We start from the raw sequence: 18,810 nt of genomic DNA, 5'->3' as shown, positions 1-18,810 counted from the left end.
AGGGTAAGCATTTCTCCATATATAATAATCTTATTAGCCCATTTAGGGCAGGAATTGATTTTGTGAAATCAAAACCCTAGCCACCAAAATGAATTCTTGTCTACACTTTCTCTACAATCTCTCTACCTCTTCATCTTCCAAGGGTTGGAGACTACTGGTCTAACTCTTGGAATTCTTAGAGAATAATAAGCCATTCTTGGGGTAGTGTTGGTGATCGTTGAGAAGACGTTCGTGTGGAGATCAAGGGAAATTCTGAGAGGTCGGGAGTCTACAAAGGTAAAAATCGTTTTTCCTTTTTCCCACTCCTTCATAAAGCATATTGTAAAATTTAATGTATGATATTTATCCTTTTGTTCTATGTTTTGCTTGTTGTTTTTGTTTCTTATAAAATGGAAAAAAGGAATAAAAGACGATCCTAACACTTCTGCTCGGGATTTGATTCACTTCAATTGGTATCATAGCCAATTTATTACATTTTTTTTTTCACATTTTAGAGATAAAAATCAGTATAGAAAGGTGCGTATTAAATCTGCATTTTGAATGTGAGGTTTGCAATATTAGATGTTCAAATTTTTAGACACTTAGTTTACGTTTTAATCCTTCTAAAATGTAAGGGCTCAATGTTTTTTGATATTTATGTTTTGCTATCGAGTTTGTAAGTCCGTGTCAATCGAGGAGCAAGTGTTGTTGAAGAGATCAATGAGAAAACGGATGTGTTCAGTCCAAGTTCGAGGCAAAACGATGTAAAAAGGGAGCATTATGGATTGCAATGTTGCAATGCTACTATAAAAGTGTTGCAACGCTAGGAGTTCAAGGGAGACATAATTCATCCGTAGTGTTGCAATGCTCCAAACTTCATAGGCGCGCGTGTGTGGAGTCTGGCGGTCATGGGTTTGAGCCTCCATTCTGTGTGTGCAGTAGTTTTTTTTTTCTTAATACATGTAATTTTGTTTAATTTTATTAATTAAGTCAATATAGTTATATTAATTTAATTAAATTTTAGGGTGCCAAAATTTGGTCCAATATTTACTGTTTTAATTTATTATGCATTGGATGTATGTTTAAATTAATGTTTGAATTTATATTACAAAATGTATGTCATATAGATTCAAAATCCCAACTTAGGATAAACATATTCATGCATCATGATTAAATATAAGTGTTATATTTTATGGATGTATGATTAAATTAGCATGCCCATGTATCATAATATAAGAGATATTTTTTAAGTATGATTAATTAAGCATGCTCATGCATCACATAAAGTTATAAATGTTATAATATATGGTGGATTGATGAATATGTATGTTTATTTTTCATGGATGGAAAATATAAATGTTATATTTTTCCAATGAAAATGAATCTTGTGTTGAGCATGACACTACTTAGATAAATATAAGCATTATTACAGTTGATCAACACCATTAGATGCAAATGGCGTTAATCAAACATAATGAATGTTCTGTCTAGGCGGGGGTATTTAAGCTGACGAAAAAGAAACACCTCCACCTGACCTGAAGGTGAATTGGGCAAATATTTTATAAGAATGCAATGGATGATTGATTTTATTGAAAAGATTAATAAATGAAATCAAGTATTGTTAAATCATTCAATATAAATGTTATATTTAGATAATTAAGAAGGACTTAAATAGATTCATTAGCGGACGTTTAGCTAAGTATAATAAAACCCTAAAATAATAGAATACTTTAGTGGGAGAAAAATGGTATATGAAATATATCAATTTTTAGCTCTTATGTTCCTAAGAATTCATACCGTGAGATTCATGCTCGGCTTCGTGTCGTCCTAAACACGACCTCCCTTCGAAAAGTGTTTGCATGAGTCAATACCAAGGTGAATAGGAAAAGTATTCATAGTAAGTGGGAGAAGGACGTGTGTCAACGTATCCTATGGTCTTCTCCATTAGGTTGCATCGTGAGAGTCTTATGGTTCGCCTGCGTGTCATCCTGATGCGACCATCCCTTCGGAGGGCTTGATCATAAGGTTCGGAACAAGGAAAACTCTAGTAATAGATAGAGTTTCTTAGGTTAATCTTCAACCATTGTCTTTCCTTATGGTAGCCTATTGAAGCGTACCACTGGGATCCGAAAAATAGTAGAGTCATAGTTACCCGATGAATTGAGCTAGTTAATAAATCCTTGGTCAAACAACTAGCTAAGAACTATAGGAATAAGATTTATTCTGGTATTAGTAATTAACTAAGATTGTCTCAATTAAGGGGAAAGGTATCTGATCACCCTTCAGTGGTTGTTGCCCTAAACCTCTAAAGTATCGTTGCAAAAACTAAATCAACAGTTTAATAGGGTTCTTTGATTACTTGTTTCCACTAAATTGATTGAATACTTGTTTTTGAAGTGGGCTAAGAAAAATATAACTAAAACGGTCAATTGTTTATTATCCGTTTCAGCATGTCTTCCACAATTATTTCCTTGTTTAAGAACGAAAAATTAACTAGTGAAAATTATGCAACGTGAAAATTTAACTTGAATAGGATTCTAGTTATAGATGATCTACGATTTGTCCTAACGGAGGAATATTCTCCAATCCCCACTCTTAATGTATCCTAAGCGTTGAAGGATGCTTATGACCCATTGGACAAAGACCAATGACAAGGCTTGAGTCTATATTTAGCATGTTGATAGGACTGACTCCATCGCTCAAGCCTGATTCATTCCAAATATCTTCCAAGGACCAATTTTTTACTCTCACTATTTGGTCCCATAAACTTTGAACTAGACTCTTTGTACGCACTGGCAGCATTGTCAAACAACTTGCTCACTATTCTGTCCTTGAAGTCCTTGTCAATGTTCCTATATAGGTGGTATGCACATAAACCATGAATGTCTTTGTAAAGACAACACCCACTGCATACGTAATGGTCTAGTGACGATCTGAAACAAAGCACAAGTCAAGACAATCTCCAATTGCCCTTTTCAGGTTCATCATGAACCATGTACATGAGGCATTAGTCTTAGTGTCTATAATAGCATATGCCAATGGGTACAATGATCACCATTTATGGAAACACCAAAAAACATTGTGCCCTCGTATTTACCCTTTAAGTGAGTACTGTCTACAATAATAACTGGACGAAAATTCTTAAACCCTCAAAGACAAGGCCCCAATTCCATGAACAAACACTTGGTGTACTGGCCATCATTAAGCTCAATCTCGAAATACGTATAGGGATTTTCTTTCTTTAAAGTTTCACCATATTCATTCAATAGATCATATGATTCCTCGAGAGTTTCCCTCACAAGCCTGAATGTAATTTCCCTCACACATCATGTGTTATCGTAGCTAATATTAACTCCATACTCTTGTCATAGATCCACAATTATGTTGTGAAGTTTTTTGGCACGACCAACACCAAACTTGTCCTCTATCAGTTGACCAACTACAAATGGGCCTGTTTGGCTGTGATCGTGGTTCAAAAAATCAATGGAGCATGTTTGAACAATGGTGTATTATGTAATCTTAAATATGTCACATCCTTTCATTTTCACCGCACGGACTGCCCACTTACAAGTCTCATGGATACACCTCACAATGTATAGTTTTTTATTTGATTTTCGAACCTGCATCTCAAATTTTTCCTCAATCGCTAGCATAGATAGCCTCATCTTCACATCATCCTTTGAGAAGAATATTTGCCCCACCTCGACATTCAGACCAGAAGAGGAAAGTGGCTGCATAATATGGTTTCCTATCCGGACGGTAGTAACAGATGGTTTATCTCCTGAAGTACCACACCCATATGGTGTATCAACCCTCCAAGCCACATTTCCAATGGAATGGCCCAAATCATTATGAAGAATTGAAGTTTCAAGGGTCGCAATAAAGTTAGAAGGAAAACTCGATGTCGAATTCATATCTAACCCCATAATACGCGTACTCTCATCTTCTAAAGAACCACATCCAACATCCTCGAATGTAATCTCCTCACCATAACCAACACCATTCTAATTAAGATCATTATCTGTGGGTGTTTCCTCTTTAGGGACTCGAACCCTCTTTCGGCTAGTATTATATTGTGTAATACCTGAATCACATGGATTAGTATCGTCATTTCCCATAGAGACCATGGAAGGGAAAATCTCCAACTCACAAACAATGTTTTGTTTTGTCTGCTATTCTGTCTAGATTTCGTCTACAATCATGTCTTTATGGTTTTCTCAACACTGACAAAAATCCAAGGTCTATTGCGATCCCACTCAACTAACAAAAATATAATATCATTGTCATCCTTTAGGTATACCGCAGGTCCACGAGTCCAACTTATATTGAACCCTTATTATAATGTTGAATTAAGATGAATTGACTCCTATTATTTCATACCACGGTCTTTCAATTCTTGGTACTTCAATGTGCTTGGCACCATGATGCCCTTAAGAACACCTTCAACATAGTATTTTTTTTGTTTTCATCCCATTTCCTACCATGCCAAATGAATAGTTGCTTTCCATCCATCTTCAAAATAGAAAACAAGAAAAGATAAATACAAAATTTAGATATTTGTATAAATCTCGCTTCTTGCTACAAACTCGCCTTCACACTCTCGCTACCAGGTTCTCGCTCTCACTCCACACTACACCAAGTTTCCCAAACTTGTGTCCCACTCTTGACGCTCACTTTCTCACATCTAACTCTAAGTAGTCGATCATAATCTCTCTATCCCATGACCCACTCTTCCTACTCGCTAATGATCATGTCAGCTCACACCCAATAGAGAAATATGTGGGGTTCTACTTTTACTTACTTGGCATTTGAAGCTACTTGGCGAAAATGCCGATTTCTTCAATCTTGCTGATTCTTGTTTGCAGCTTGGACGTATGGGTTTTTTCACCAAATTTGGGACGTTTCATATGTGAGGTTTTCTCTTTGGTTTTTTTTTTGGTGTTTGGTTTGATTGGTTCTATGCTCATAAACAAATCTGGCTAAATAATTTACTTAATTTACTCAAATTGATTTGAAAGTAATGAGTGAATTTTCAGATTGATTGATGTGTAGCGCGTATTAATTACCAAAAAATTTGCTGATGAGGAGTGCGAGCGAGAATGGAGACTAGTAAATGGGAGGTGAAAGCGAGTAAATTCAACAAATTGACCGACATGGATACGAGAGTTGAGAAGCAAGAGCTGGCTTTGAGAACCGAGAGTTGGAGTCGATAGTGAAATATGTAGCGCTCTGCCAATATCTTTTTTGGGGGCGATATGGTAAATTCACAAGCTGCTGACGTAAACAAAAGGCCATATATCATTGAAAATATGGGAAGATGACAGATTTCATTAAGGCCTTTGATTTTGGGACATCGTATAGAAATTCCTAGTTTATAAATAATATGAGAATTTTTAATCAATCTAATAAATACAAAAATATAAAGAAATATTCCTCAAATTCTCATCATTTTTATATACAACTAGTCACACATTATAGTGTTTGTTGAGTCATGTGGCAGTTAAAGTGTTGCATTCACATATTCGTAGTTCGTCGTTGGTGACGAAATTTTATGGAACGCATATGCGTGATGCATGTTTTAGGTTATGCATTTGTTCTCATGCGTCGGTGGTCATGCGTTGGAATGGAAAGTATGCGTTAATCTCTTATGCAATGACCATGCGTTCCTATCACAAGTTTTCTTGCGCTCTTGCCAAGTATAATGAGATCGCAAGTTTCTCGAATGTTCCGAGGTCGAACTTAGAGACTTGTAGCCAAATGTTATGTGGTGATGTGTTTGTGGCGAAGAATAAAAGAATGTTGAGGGTGAAAGGCTATGCATTACTCCTACTCCTAACAAACATATTAAGCGGTGGAAGTATGACTGAGAGCTAGAGACATGACAACTGTTAACGCGTAGTAAAATGCATGGAAAAATAGATGAAAAGGCGAGGATGTCTTCACTACTACACTAAGCTTGACTGCAAGGGTAACCTCAGCCAACGCAAGCTATGCGATCATGCTATACACACTTGACGTAGACGCATGTGATGTATATGCAATAGTGTCAAGAAGCCTATTTCTAAGCCTCTACATTCCTGCTCATGTGTTCTCACACATAAGCAAGATGACCGCATACCACCATATCCTACTTAAAAGGTATATACGCTGTGTAGTAGCAAACGAAGCTTATTCCTAAGTTGCATTCCGTCAACTAAGCACCGCAAGGCTGTCCTTACTTTTAATAGCTTCTTCAAATTTTGACAGTCTAAGCTTTATTATATGCAAACCTTTGTTCAAACATTTGTTATCGCATTCCTGTTGAGTTTGTCTTTAGCTTTGCGGCGAGAGCGCTGCCAACCTCTAAGTTTGGGGGTGGTAGCGGTCCCGGAGAAATGCGTTCACTACATTGCGATTCTATTAAAAAAAAAAAAGAAAAAAAAGATAATTTGTTTTGAAATAACAACTCCATTATCAACACAATGGGGAAACCCATATTGATAAGAGCTAAGTTGTGAAAGGCACTTACCCGTAGTTGGATGTCCGCATGACACACGTGGGGGCAAGCAAAAACAAAAGTAAGTTGCCAGGATCAACGTATAAGCGCAACTCCTCTGTCTAGCACAAGCCAAATTAAGCCAAGACAAGAGTTGAGTTGAATATGGAATGCAACCGAAGTTGGCTGTCCGCATGACACACGTGGGGGTAGGCCAAAACAAAGAGCGTAACCAGGTTTAATGCCGCATTCGAATAAGAAATCGCAAAGCTTTGAATTGTCTTGAACGAACGAATTCTTAAAGCTAAACGCAAAGTTGTGGTGAATGAATAAAATTTTTTTGAGCAAAGGCTTGTCGAATTTAAGCTTGCAAAAGATCTCTTTGAAGAAGTAGCCAAAGTGGAGGAGAGTGTTGCGGCCATGGTTGAGGTGTGAGTAAATTATATTCTGAGAGGCTGGTCATCACAAAGGAAAATCAGAAGGTGAATATTGAATTTCTTGAGTATAACGCATGCTTGAGGACAAACATGATTCTAAATTTGGGTGTGTGATGACGGGCAGAAATGCACATCATTATAGGCCTTTTATTTAGTATTATGATGGTTGTTACATAGAATATGCGGTGATTATGTTAGGAATTCATAAGAAAACGAGTTTGCTTTGATCAGTATTAAGAATCTCAGCTAACCCATTATTATGCGTTATTATGCATTCAATTGTCTATCTTTGTAGTTAACGCAGGAAGCAGATGCATACGTGAAAGCCAACTATCGCAAAGACGACCACATGCGGAGAATCACTCCATCGCAGAGGCAAACACATACGTTCGATGCATGGGTGTTGTGACCATCAATTGCATGCGTCCATCGCATAGAAGTTGCGGTCGTTAAGCGAATGTGGTCATCACAAAGAAGTTGCAGCCGTCGAGTGAATGGGGTCATTGCAAGAAGATTGTGGCTACATAATAATAACCATAATAGAGGGATGAACACAAGGTTGGTGCAATGCAAGCATGAACGCATACCTCGGGAGAATCAAAAGATGATGTTGACATTTCACCTACCACGCTGTTAGCAGTAGAGATTCAGAAAAGGACCATCATGCCACGAGTGTCAGATTCAGAGTAGGTCCATTAATGTTATTAGCGATCAAGCTCTATAAATAGAAGCCGATGAGCAAAATTTCAAATCATCCAAGGTTTTTGGCCTGAGGCTCCCTGCCTTAGTGCGTAACCTTGTGATCCAGACCAAAGCGTGAGAAGATAGCTTGAGAGTTTTTCATCTCCTTCATCTATTCCGAGTGACGACCGAAGCCTTCGCCGAAGTTAGAGCTCGAGAGAGTCTGCTCCACTGCCCATCCATGGCACCATCAGTAGCCTTGACACACATTGGTCCTTCCATTTCTCTTCTTTCCTTGTATTGTATTACATTTTGGCTTAAGGAATTAATACATTTTGTGATCAATGCATTTCTATATTTCCTTCCATTCCATCTCCATCTTCATTTACCTAGCATCCTTAACTTTCATTGCATCACTGAGTAAGATTGCTAGAGTATCGCATACTTAATCATGCAGATTAGGGATATGAAGCATGTAGCAAACCATCGGGAGGTGTGTGTTACGTGAGTGTTGTGAGAAAATCTTATTTGCTTAGTGTGAAGTTGTAGCAATGCTTGTCTATAGGCGGACGCAATACTTGTCTATGAGTAAAATCAGCAGCAACTAATTGCCCGGGAAGGTAAGTAGTTTATCGCATTAAGCAATGTAAGTAAGTATTCACTAGGAATAGGAATAATCTTACGTAAGCCAGACTCATGTGATTACCTTGTCTTATGTATGCGTCCATCACCCCTGTAGAGCTACTCGAGAGAGATTCTAAAGAATGAACCTAAGACTTGAGAGAGCTAGGTTAGAATTGAGGCTCGAGAGAGCTAGTTAAGATCGCATAAGCAAGAATGGAGACTTAGGAATAAGTTCCATTTTCTATTACAAATCACGTGCATCTGCGTCGGGTGTGTATAGCATGATCGCATAGGTTTGCGTTGGCTGAGGTCACCCTTGCGGTCGAGCTTAGGGTTGCGATGAAGACATCTTCACCATTTTATCTATTTTTCCATGCATTTTACTATGCATCAATAGTTGTCGTGTCTTTACCTCTCATTCATACTTCCACCGCTTAATTTGTTAGTTAGGAGTAGGAGTAATTTATAGCTTATAACCCCCTTCATTCTTTTATTTATCCGCCGCAAACACATTATCGCATACCCTTTAGCTACAAGTCCCTGAGTTCGACCTCAGATCACCCGAGAAACTTGCGTTCTCATTATACTTGGCAAGAGCGCAAGAAAACTTGAGACAGGAACAGATGATCATTGAAGGATAATGCATAAAAGATAACAAGAAAAGAACCTTGAGTAGAATACACTTGCGATCATGCTTTAGAATTTATGCGGTCGAAGCCATGCATTGAAGGATGGGGAGGATTCTTCCGTTGTAACTGTGCATTGAGGAGAATTATTGTCGCACCTATAAGGAGCAAACACACCACATCCAAGAAAGCAGCCGCATATCCAAAATAATAAGAAAAATAAACTAAACTAGAAAAGTAAGTAAAGATAGAGTAGAAGACGTCCCTGGAGAAATTGGAGTGTTGTCACCGCAAGGAGTCTTCCATGCAGGAGATTGCTCTCAACTGCTTAGGTCAAGATGCCCTGACCATTGGAAATTCCGGCAATTGTTGGGTGCAGGTTGATCACCACACGCATGTAATTTTCTTAAGCTCATGTGACTGATTACCCTTCTATCTTGGGGTCAACACTGGTTTTTGGTACACCACCTACACACCAATATTGTTTGCAACTTGGTCGCACAAGCTACAATACTTCCCAAGGTAAAAAGGTTGCCTGCAAAAACACAAAACTCAACAAACTATTAGCTTACAAGTCTCCGGCAACAACGCCAAAAACTTGATGACTAAACTTAGGGAGACGCAATATGCGATGCATGTCTTAGGTTATGCTTTGGTTCTCATGCGTCGATGGTCATGCGTTAGAATGGAATGTATGTGTTGATCTCGTATGCAATGACCATGCATTCCTGTCTTAAGTCTTCTTGCGCTCTCGCCAAGTATAACGAGAATGCAAGTTTCTCAGGTGATCAGAGGTCAAACTCAGGGACTTGTAGCTAAAGGGTATGTGATAATGAGTTTGAGGCGGATAAATAAAAGAATGAAGGGGGTTATAAGCTATAAATTACTCCTACTCCTAACTAACAGATTAAGCGGTGGTAGTATGAATGAGAGGTAGAGACACGATAACTATTGACGCGTAGTAAAATGCATGGAAAAATAGATAAAATGGTAAGGATGTGTTCATTGCAACCCTAAGCTCGACCGCAAGGGTAACCTTAGCCAATGCAAACCTATGTGATAATGCTATACACACCCGACGCAGATGCACGTGATGTGTAATAGCAAATGGAACTTATTCCTAAGTTTCCATTCTTGCTTATGCGATCTTAATCTAGCTCTCTCGAGCCTCGATTCTAACCTAGTTCTCTCAAGTCTAGGTTCTTTCTTTAGACTCTCTCTCGAGTAGCTCTAAAGAGGTGATGGACGCATACATAAGACAAGGTAATCACATGAGTCTGGCTGACGTAAGATTATTCCTATTCCTAGTGAATACTTGCTTACATTGCTTAATGCGATCAACTACTTATCCTCTCAGGCAACTAGTTGCTTCTGATTTTACTCATAGACAAGTATTATGTCCGCCTATAGACAAGCGTTGCTACAGCTTCAACTAAGAAAATAAGGTTTTCTCACAACACTCACGCAATGCAAACCTCCCGGTGGTTTGCTACATGCTTCATATCCCTAATCCACATGATTAAATATGCGATACTCTAGCAATCTTACTCAATGATGCAATGAAAGTTAAGGATGCTAAGTAAATGAAGATGGAGATGGAATGGAAGGAAATATAGAAATACATTGATCACAAAATGTATTAATTCCTTAAACCAAAATGTAATACAATACAAGGAAAGATGAGAAATGGAAGTACCAGTTGGAAGCAATGTCTTACTTCGAGCAGATGTGTGTCAAGGCTGTCGGTGGTGCCATGGATGGGCGGTGGAGCAGACTCTCTCGAGCTCTAACTCCAGCGAAGGCTCCGGTTGTCACTCAGAATGGATGAAGGAGATGAAAAACTCTCAAGCTATCTTTTCACGCTTTGGTCTGGATCACAAGGATCCGCCCTAAGGCGGGGAGCCTCAGGCGAAAAACTTGGATGATTTGAAATTATGCTCATTGGCTTCTATTTATAGAGCTTGATCGCCGACAACATTAATTGTAAACCCCGGATTCTAAATTTTCTAGACAAGTATGTTTAGCCAAAGGAATGATATATTAAATATCTAATAAGTGAAAATCTATGTTATTTATAGGAGTTGTTGAAAAAGGAAAAGAAAAACATATTAAATAGGAAAGTTCACTTATTGGTTGGGCTGGAGGTACTAAATATGCGGTGACGTGGCGGTTAACCCTTGAATTCAGGAGGCGGTAGGAAGATTAAAAGGAAAAGGAACTTCAAAAGCTTGGTTTTGACAATCTACATAAGCAAATTTAGTGAAATCAGTGCTATTTGAAAGCTGGGAGAATCTAGTTTTCGAGTTTGTCTTTCTGGAGAAAGATTGCAGGTGGAGAAGAATAAGAAGTGAAGAAAGTGCAGAGGAGGCAGAATCTCGGGTTAATTTGGGCCCGAGATGAAGATTGGAAGCTCTAGGCCAAACTATAAGGAATTATATAACAACGTTCTTAAGAGAGACTTCTATTTCATCAGGATGACCATAGGTAACACAACCTGAATCCTGAGTTTGCTGAAATTTTAAGGTAAGAAGTTAACTCAATTCTAAACATGTTTGTAAAAGGAAGTTTCTTCAAAAGAGGTATGAATTTTGAGTTATGAATTTTGGATTTTGTAATAGAGAATCTGTGCATAAGCAGACAGCTGTTTGGGAAGAACAAGCAAACAGCTCACCGTGGAGAATTATAGCGAGATATGGAGAATGGGGATCTCGCTTATGAAGGAAATCTTGCTAATTTTATGCTGAGGATCTCGCTCAAGAAGGAAATCTCACTAGAAATTGGGTCGAATCACATTGGTATGGTGAGTATCGCTAGGTTGAAGTTTGTTGAGGAAATACTTGATCTCGCTCATGAGGATCTTGCTCATGAGGAAGAATTCACTCATGATGAGTATCTCACTAGTAAAGCTGTCTTTGATGATGAAAGTTCCATTAGTAAATGAACTATTTGAGGTATTTTTCTAAGAATTATGAGTAGTTTAACCGGGAATTATGTCCTTTCAGGACAAGAAGAGCTAAGAGAGACGTATAACCCGTTAAGAGGCCAACGAGCTGTGAGTGACTATGTGTTGATTTAATGTTCTATTGATTTAGAAACTATGATTTCTTTGAAGTTATTTCTCATGCCAAGTGTTTAAATGAGGTGCCAAGCAACATATGTTTGAAGTTATTTCTCATGCTAAGTAAAACATGTTTTCCATGGAAATTGACATGATTTAAATATGTTATCTTGTCCAATACTTTCAGCATGCTTTAGTAACTCCGTTTTCATGATGAACTGGTATGATGATTTGAGCACTAAGCCTTAGTGTTCAACTAAATTTCTGTGACTAGTTATATGATGGATACTGAAAGACAATGAAAAGGTATCCTAAGGATACTGAAGGACAATGAGAAAGTATCCTAATTAAGTACCTAAGGTACGATGGTACTCAATTATAACCACGTGCACGTAGGTAATACGACGTCGAGGGATTGAGCAAAAAGGTTCTCCCCGACTAAGGTTGACGTTGAGGGATTGAGCAAAAGGGTCTCCCTGACTAAGGTTGACGTTGAAGGTTAAATCTAGTAGTTCACTCTCAACTAAGGATAAAGGCAGTCATATCTTCTCCTAGGCTGGAAGGATAGTTTGGAATTGCTAATGCTTATGAATGTTTATCAACGCATGATGTTACTAATACATGAATGATTGCACGTTGAATGTTTGGCGTTGGGAATTAGAGCAAAGAATGTTCATTCTCAATTAAGATTAAGGTTTCAGATACAATGGTTTTAAAGGTTTTATGTACACGTTTGCGTGGCATATTTTAGTTCCAGTATTATGTTTTCGAGCTTTCAGTTTAAGCATGAGATTTATGTTTTTATTAAGTCACTCACTGGGCTTCCAGCTCACGTTTTCAAATGTTTTACTTTCAGGTAGCGGTTAGTTCCCAAAAGACTTTTCTGCTGCTGCTCTGCCACTCAAAGAAACAGGTTGAAGGAAGCGTAATTGAAGACCTGTATTAGTTAGTACATATGTGTATGTCTAGTGACTAGTATTATAGATAGGCTCACTAAATTGTAATATTCATGTATGGACAATGTTGCGAAACCTTGTAATGAATGTGTTAAATTCTGAGTTAATATGTTAGTATATCGATGATATGTATGTATTCAGGGTTTGAGCAAAATTTAACAGGTTAGATAGGCAGTAAGTGCCAGCAAAAGGGTTGGTAACTGCTGTAGTCACCATTCCATCCAGGTTAAGAGGGTAATCTGGAGCGGGGTGTCACATTAATGGACCTGTTCTGAATCTGACACTTGCGGCATGATGGTCCTTTTCTGAAACTCTGCTGCTAACGGCATGGTAGGTGAAATGTCAACATCATCTTTTGATTCCCGAGGTATGTGTTCATGCTTGCATTCCACCAACCTTGTGTTCATCCCTCTATTACGGTTATCATTATGTAGCCACAATCTCCTTGTGATGACCGCATTCACTTGACGGCTACAACTTCTCTGTGATGACCGCATTCGCTTGACGACCTCAACTTCTATTCGATGGATGCATGCAGTTGATGGCCGCAACTCCCATGCATCGAATGTATGCATTCGCCTCTGCGATGGAGAGATTCTCCGCATGCGGTCGTCTTTGTGATAGCCTGACTTCTGCATATGTGTCAGCTTCCTGCATTAGCTACAAAGATAGATAATTGAACGCATAATAATGCATAATAGTGGGTTAGCTGAGATTCTTAATATTGATCGATGAAAACTCGTTTTCTCATGAATTCCTAACATAATCGCCGCATATTCTACGTAACAGCCCTCATAATTCTAAATAAAAAGCCTATAATGATGTGCATTTCTGCCAGTCATCAACCGCATAACACCATATCCTACTTAAAGGGTGCATACGCTGTGTAGGTAGCAAACGAAGCTTATTCCTAAGTTTCCCATTCTTGCTTATGCGATCCAATCCGCTCTCTTGAGTCTTAGATTTGGTTTTTAGACTACTCTCTCAAGTATGCCTAAATGATGAATGATGCGCTCATAAGACAAGGTAATCGCATAAACCTGGCTGACGTAAGATTATTCCTATATCTAGTGAATACTTGCTTACATTGCTTAATGAGACCAACCACTTACCCTCCCGGGCAGTTAGTTGCTACTGATTTTACTCATAGACAAGCATTGCGTCTGCTTATAGACAAACGTTGCTACAACTTCACACTAAGCAAATAAGGTTTTCTCACAACACTCGCGCAACGCACACCTCCCGGTGGTTTGCTACATGCTTCATATCCCTATGCCGCATGATTAAGTGTGCGATACTCTAGCAATCTTACTCAGTGATGCTATGAAAGTAAAGGATGCTAAGTAAATGAAGATGGAGATGGAATCGTAGGAAAATATAGAAATGCATTGATCACAAAATGTATCAATTCCTTAAGCCAAAATGTAATACAATACAAAGATAGAAGAGAAATGGAGGACCAGATGGAAGCAATGTCTTGCTTCCATCAGATGTGTGTCAAGGCTACCGGTGGAGCCATGGATGGGCGGTGGAATAGATTCTCTCAAGCTCTAACTCCGGCGAAGGCTCCGGTCGTCACTCGGAATGGTTAAGGGGATGAAGAACTCTCAAGCTATCTTCTCACGCTTTGGTCTGCATCACAGGGATCTGCCTTCAGGCAGAAAACCCCAGATCATTTGAAGTTCTGCTCAACGGTTTCTATTTATAGAGTTTGATCGCTGACAGCATTAATGGACTTGCTTTGAATCTGACACTCGCGAAGTGATGGTCCTTTTCTAAATCTCTGCTGCTAACAGCGTGGTAGGTGAAATGTCAACATCATCTTTTTGATAATCCCAATGTATGCGTTCATGCTTGCATTCCACCAACCTCATCCCTCTATTATGGTTATTACTTTGTAGCCGCAATCTCCTTGCGATGACCCATTCGCTTGATAGCCACAAACACCCATACGACTGACGTATGCGATCATCGCATGCAATCGTCTCCACGATAGCCTGGCTCCCGTGTATGCGATCGATTTTTGCAGTTGCTAGAAAAATAAACAATTGAACGCATAATAACCGCATAATAGTGGGTTAGCCAAGATTCTTAATGCCGATAGACGCAAACTCATTTTTTCATGAATTCTAAGTATAATTGCCACATCTTCTACTTAACAGGCCTCATAATTCTAAATAAAAGGTCTATAATGACGTGTATTTTTGCTTGTCATCAGTCGTATCTTGGGTGATAATTGTTACAACACCTTGAGTTTTATAGATGAAACAAAATTGTCATAAGGAAAGTAGAAACAACATGAATTTGTTAGGTTCAGATTATTTATTTTAATTGTATTATTCTTCTTGATAAATAATTTTTTTATTTTAAAAATTTTGCTTAGGTTGGACACGACATGGGCACGAGGAGCTCTGTTCAATTTATAAAAGAAAATTAATGTATCCCCTTAGATTCAAACTTATGAACTAAAGGATGACAGGTCCACTTGCGTGCGAACTGGGCAAATGATATGTTGTTTGAAATTCACTTGACATTTAATATATATATATATATACATATCATCAGTCATTTTGGTTCATCCATTTATTTTGCCAAACCTGAGTCCCTCTGAAACATTTTGGTTTTTTACATTTTTTACTAGAAACTGTCAAACCAACCAATTTCAACCAGAATGGACTTGCAATTTTCGGTCGGTTTGAGTGATTTTTTATTTATTTATTCTTGCACCTATGATCTAACTTGTGAAATGAGAGTTTGAGATGTATTTTAGTTTATTATGCAATTATTTATATCTTGCGTAAATGTCCAACAAGTAGTAGAGTTATTTGGTTAAGGAGTCATGAAATCGTTAAAGCCAAAAGGTTTTGAATGAGTCAAAATATTTGATGGGGAATTTTCTGAGCATTGGAAGACCCAATTTAAGGATTTATTAACCTACAAGAAAGTACATAATACACTAAAAGAAAGATTAAAAGGGATTTGTGATGAAGATGGGGAGACCTTGAATCAAGGAGCAATTGTAATCATATGAATATATCTTCCAAAGAAAAACCATGCGCTAATAATAAGACCTCTCTCCTTGAGAAGTATTCTGACATGCAAATGATTGACAATGTTTTTGTTAATTCTTATACTTGTGAGTTCAACACTTTGTTAAATCAGTGGAAGTCTATTAAGGTAGAGAGTTTACTAATGAAGACAACGATATCTAATTCAATTGGAGATAACATTTTGAGTTCTTTAAGCGTGTGTGATTTAGCTCTAGCTGAAGAAATTCATAAGAAGGATAGTAATAAAGAAGCAATTAAATGTTCTTTATCTATGTCTAGGGGTAAAGGCAAGGTCAATTATGAAAATGATAGATCGAGTAATAGAAAGAAAAGGTGGATTAATAGGAATAAGGAGCTAGAGTGTTTTTACTGTCACAATAAAGGCAGATGTAGTTGAAATGGATGGTGCTTGTGTCTGTGTTGAGAATAACACAAAGAGTAATAGTTACTCATCTGAATGGATTATGAATAGTGCAACTTTCATACACATAACTTCAAGTAGGAGTTGTTCACATTTTTCACAATAAAAGATCATGGTCTAGTGAGGATGGAGAATGGTAAAATTTTCAAAGACCAATGGAATTAGGGATATTAATATGAAAATTGAGTGTGGAGAAAAGTTAGTGCTACGCAATATCAGATTCGTGCCTATGATGAAGATGAATTTCATCTCTATTTGCAATGTTGGATGACGACGGTTACAATTTTGTGAGTGATAAAATGTCAGTGTGAACTCAAATTAAGATATATCCCATGTATTGGCATTTGATCTTAAAGATTCCACATTGTCCTATGTTGGTTTAGTGTTGTCAAAGAATTAGAGAGACGGTAGATACTAGTTAAAGTTATAGATGGCAGTTATAGAGGTGCAATTGAGCCAAAATCAATTAATGATGGCCAATTTCGATAAGTTACACCAAGATATATCAGTTCATAAACAATTAAAAATTCTGGGAGAGAAAGTTGATGACTATCACAAACCCCCAATTATTGTACATTTGAATGGATTGATGAAGCTGCCTATATAAGTAGGGAACAAAAATGGAAGACCAAGACAATTGCTAAGGTAAAAAGTAGAGTCTCTAACTTGATAGCATACATGAATGAAGAAGTCAGGCCATCTACAGTTCTTCTTCAAGAGCCGGTGTTCATGATTAAAAAATGTAAGTTGTTACCACTTAGCTAAAGTAGTTGTACGTGATTATCTTTTATGTCTAGAACTTAATTCTATGTAGCTTGCTCATATCCTAGACCAAGCATGGATGAGCTACATCTATTTTGTGATGGTTTCATGTTTTTTGTTAGTTGATTTTACATGACTTTTGAGCCTCGAAGTTTTTCAAGTAGATTAGAGTTAACAATTATAATGAGAGTAAAGTTCTTGAAGTTTGCCAAGGTCATTCGTTTTCGTTCAATGAGAGACAAGATTGTTGTTTTGTTCTAAGTGACAGATTGTTGGTTTTTTGTGTGGAGATGTAACTCGATCTAAAGAAAGTAACCTATCGAGAATTACGTGCAACTTAGTGCGCAATCTCATTTGGCCTTTATGATTTTTTCTCAACACTTACATGCGTCTTTATTATTGAAAAACGTTCAATAGTTGCAATCTTATAGAAGAGAAAAAGGTGCAATTTTGTGGATTAAAAACTATCATGTGTGAGTTTTATGTGGTGTGGTAATGAGTGATTTATGAAAAATAGAGTGAATATGTTTTTAGGGATTGAATGCTTCTCTTTATTGTTTAACCCAAATTATTGGGCTATGGTACTGGAAATTCATTAGTCCATGTTGGACTATTTGAAAGAGAATGCCGACGTAATCCTAAGTTTGGGACAAACCAATATATTTTGATATCTTTCTCTCTTTTTTGTTTTTTATTTATTATTTTCTGATTGGTAACTTTTTTAGTTCTAACCTCTGAGTAGGAGTTTGAGATATAATTTAGTTTATTAAGAAAATATTATCAAATGGACACTTAAGAAATACCTGCTCGACTTCCGATACCCTGACACCGAGCTGAAAAATCTAGGGTTTCTCTCACAGTCATCTCAGGAATGTGGAGGTCATATTGGCTTATGTATGCAGAAGTTTTTTGGGGAACAAAGTCTTCAAGTTTGTGTCCATTGTAACATATCTCTCCTGTCATCTTTTCATGAATTAGTCAAATAAAATTGAAATAAAGAAGAGAAAAATAGGGAGAAAAACAATAAATAGAAGAAAAGAAAAATAATTACTTTGAGTGATTTGTTAAGATTTCCAGAAAGAGATTTCAGTAGTGTGGTCTTTCCACATCCTGGAGGTCCAAGTAGCAGAGTTAACCTGAAACAAATTGATCGCTTTTAACATTGTTTCATTTTGAACCCTTTTTTTTTTTTTTTTTTTTTTTTTTTTTCAATTTTTAGTTGTAGAGTTCAAATTATTAGATTTTAATTTATCAAATGAGCGATTTTTAAAAATAGAAAAATAAGGAAAACTATTTACACAAAATAACAAAATTTTAATATTCTTCGATAGAGGTTGATAAAGGTTGATAGAAGTCTATTCTATTAGTGTTCCTTTTGCTATTTTTGTAAATAATTTGACATTTTTTCTATTGGTAAATATATATATATTTTTTTTATCAATTTGGACCCCACACTAAATAAATTTATAGACCCAATATCACAAATACTTGAACTAAATTAACCATAAAATCAACAAGGTAAACAAAAAATTGTCCAATCTTAAATTTGAATACTCACACTTATATATGAAAATCAGACACGAATAACAAATACTCACAAAAAATAGCAAAAAGAAAAAGAAAAAAGAAAAAAAAAACCTATTGATATTAATTTGACTATCTATTGCTCAGGTTCGTACTCAACTCTTATTAATGGAGCTTGAACCCTCGATTAACAAAGCATCTGCACTTTTTACTCAAG

The 18,810-nt window shown here is 37.1% G+C and overlaps 1 protein-coding gene across 1 annotated transcript in view; it reads right to left on the bottom strand.

Moving 5' to 3' along the window:
• The window catches only part of LOC120081406 (pleiotropic drug resistance protein 3-like), an 82,734-nt gene that overhangs the window by 27,177 nt on the left and 36,747 nt on the right, over window positions 1-18,810 (bottom strand). The window contains exons 4-5 of the mRNA XM_039036248.2: window positions 18,121-18,205; window positions 17,873-18,032 (exon numbers count right to left, since the gene is read on the bottom strand). Of these exons, the coding sequence (XP_038892176.2) occupies window positions 17,873-18,032; window positions 18,121-18,205 (245 nt within the window). The remainder of the gene's footprint in view (window positions 1-17,872; window positions 18,033-18,120; window positions 18,206-18,810) is intronic.

This window comes from Benincasa hispida, chromosome 7 (assembly GCF_027475165.1).
Source record: "Benincasa hispida cultivar pf3 chromosome 7, pf3_genome.v1.1, whole genome shotgun sequence".
NCBI classification, from domain to species: domain Eukaryota; kingdom Viridiplantae; phylum Streptophyta; class Magnoliopsida; order Cucurbitales; family Cucurbitaceae; genus Benincasa; species Benincasa hispida.
The sequence above is the reverse complement of the archived record's forward strand: the minus strand, read 5'-3'. Positions and strand labels throughout refer to the sequence as shown.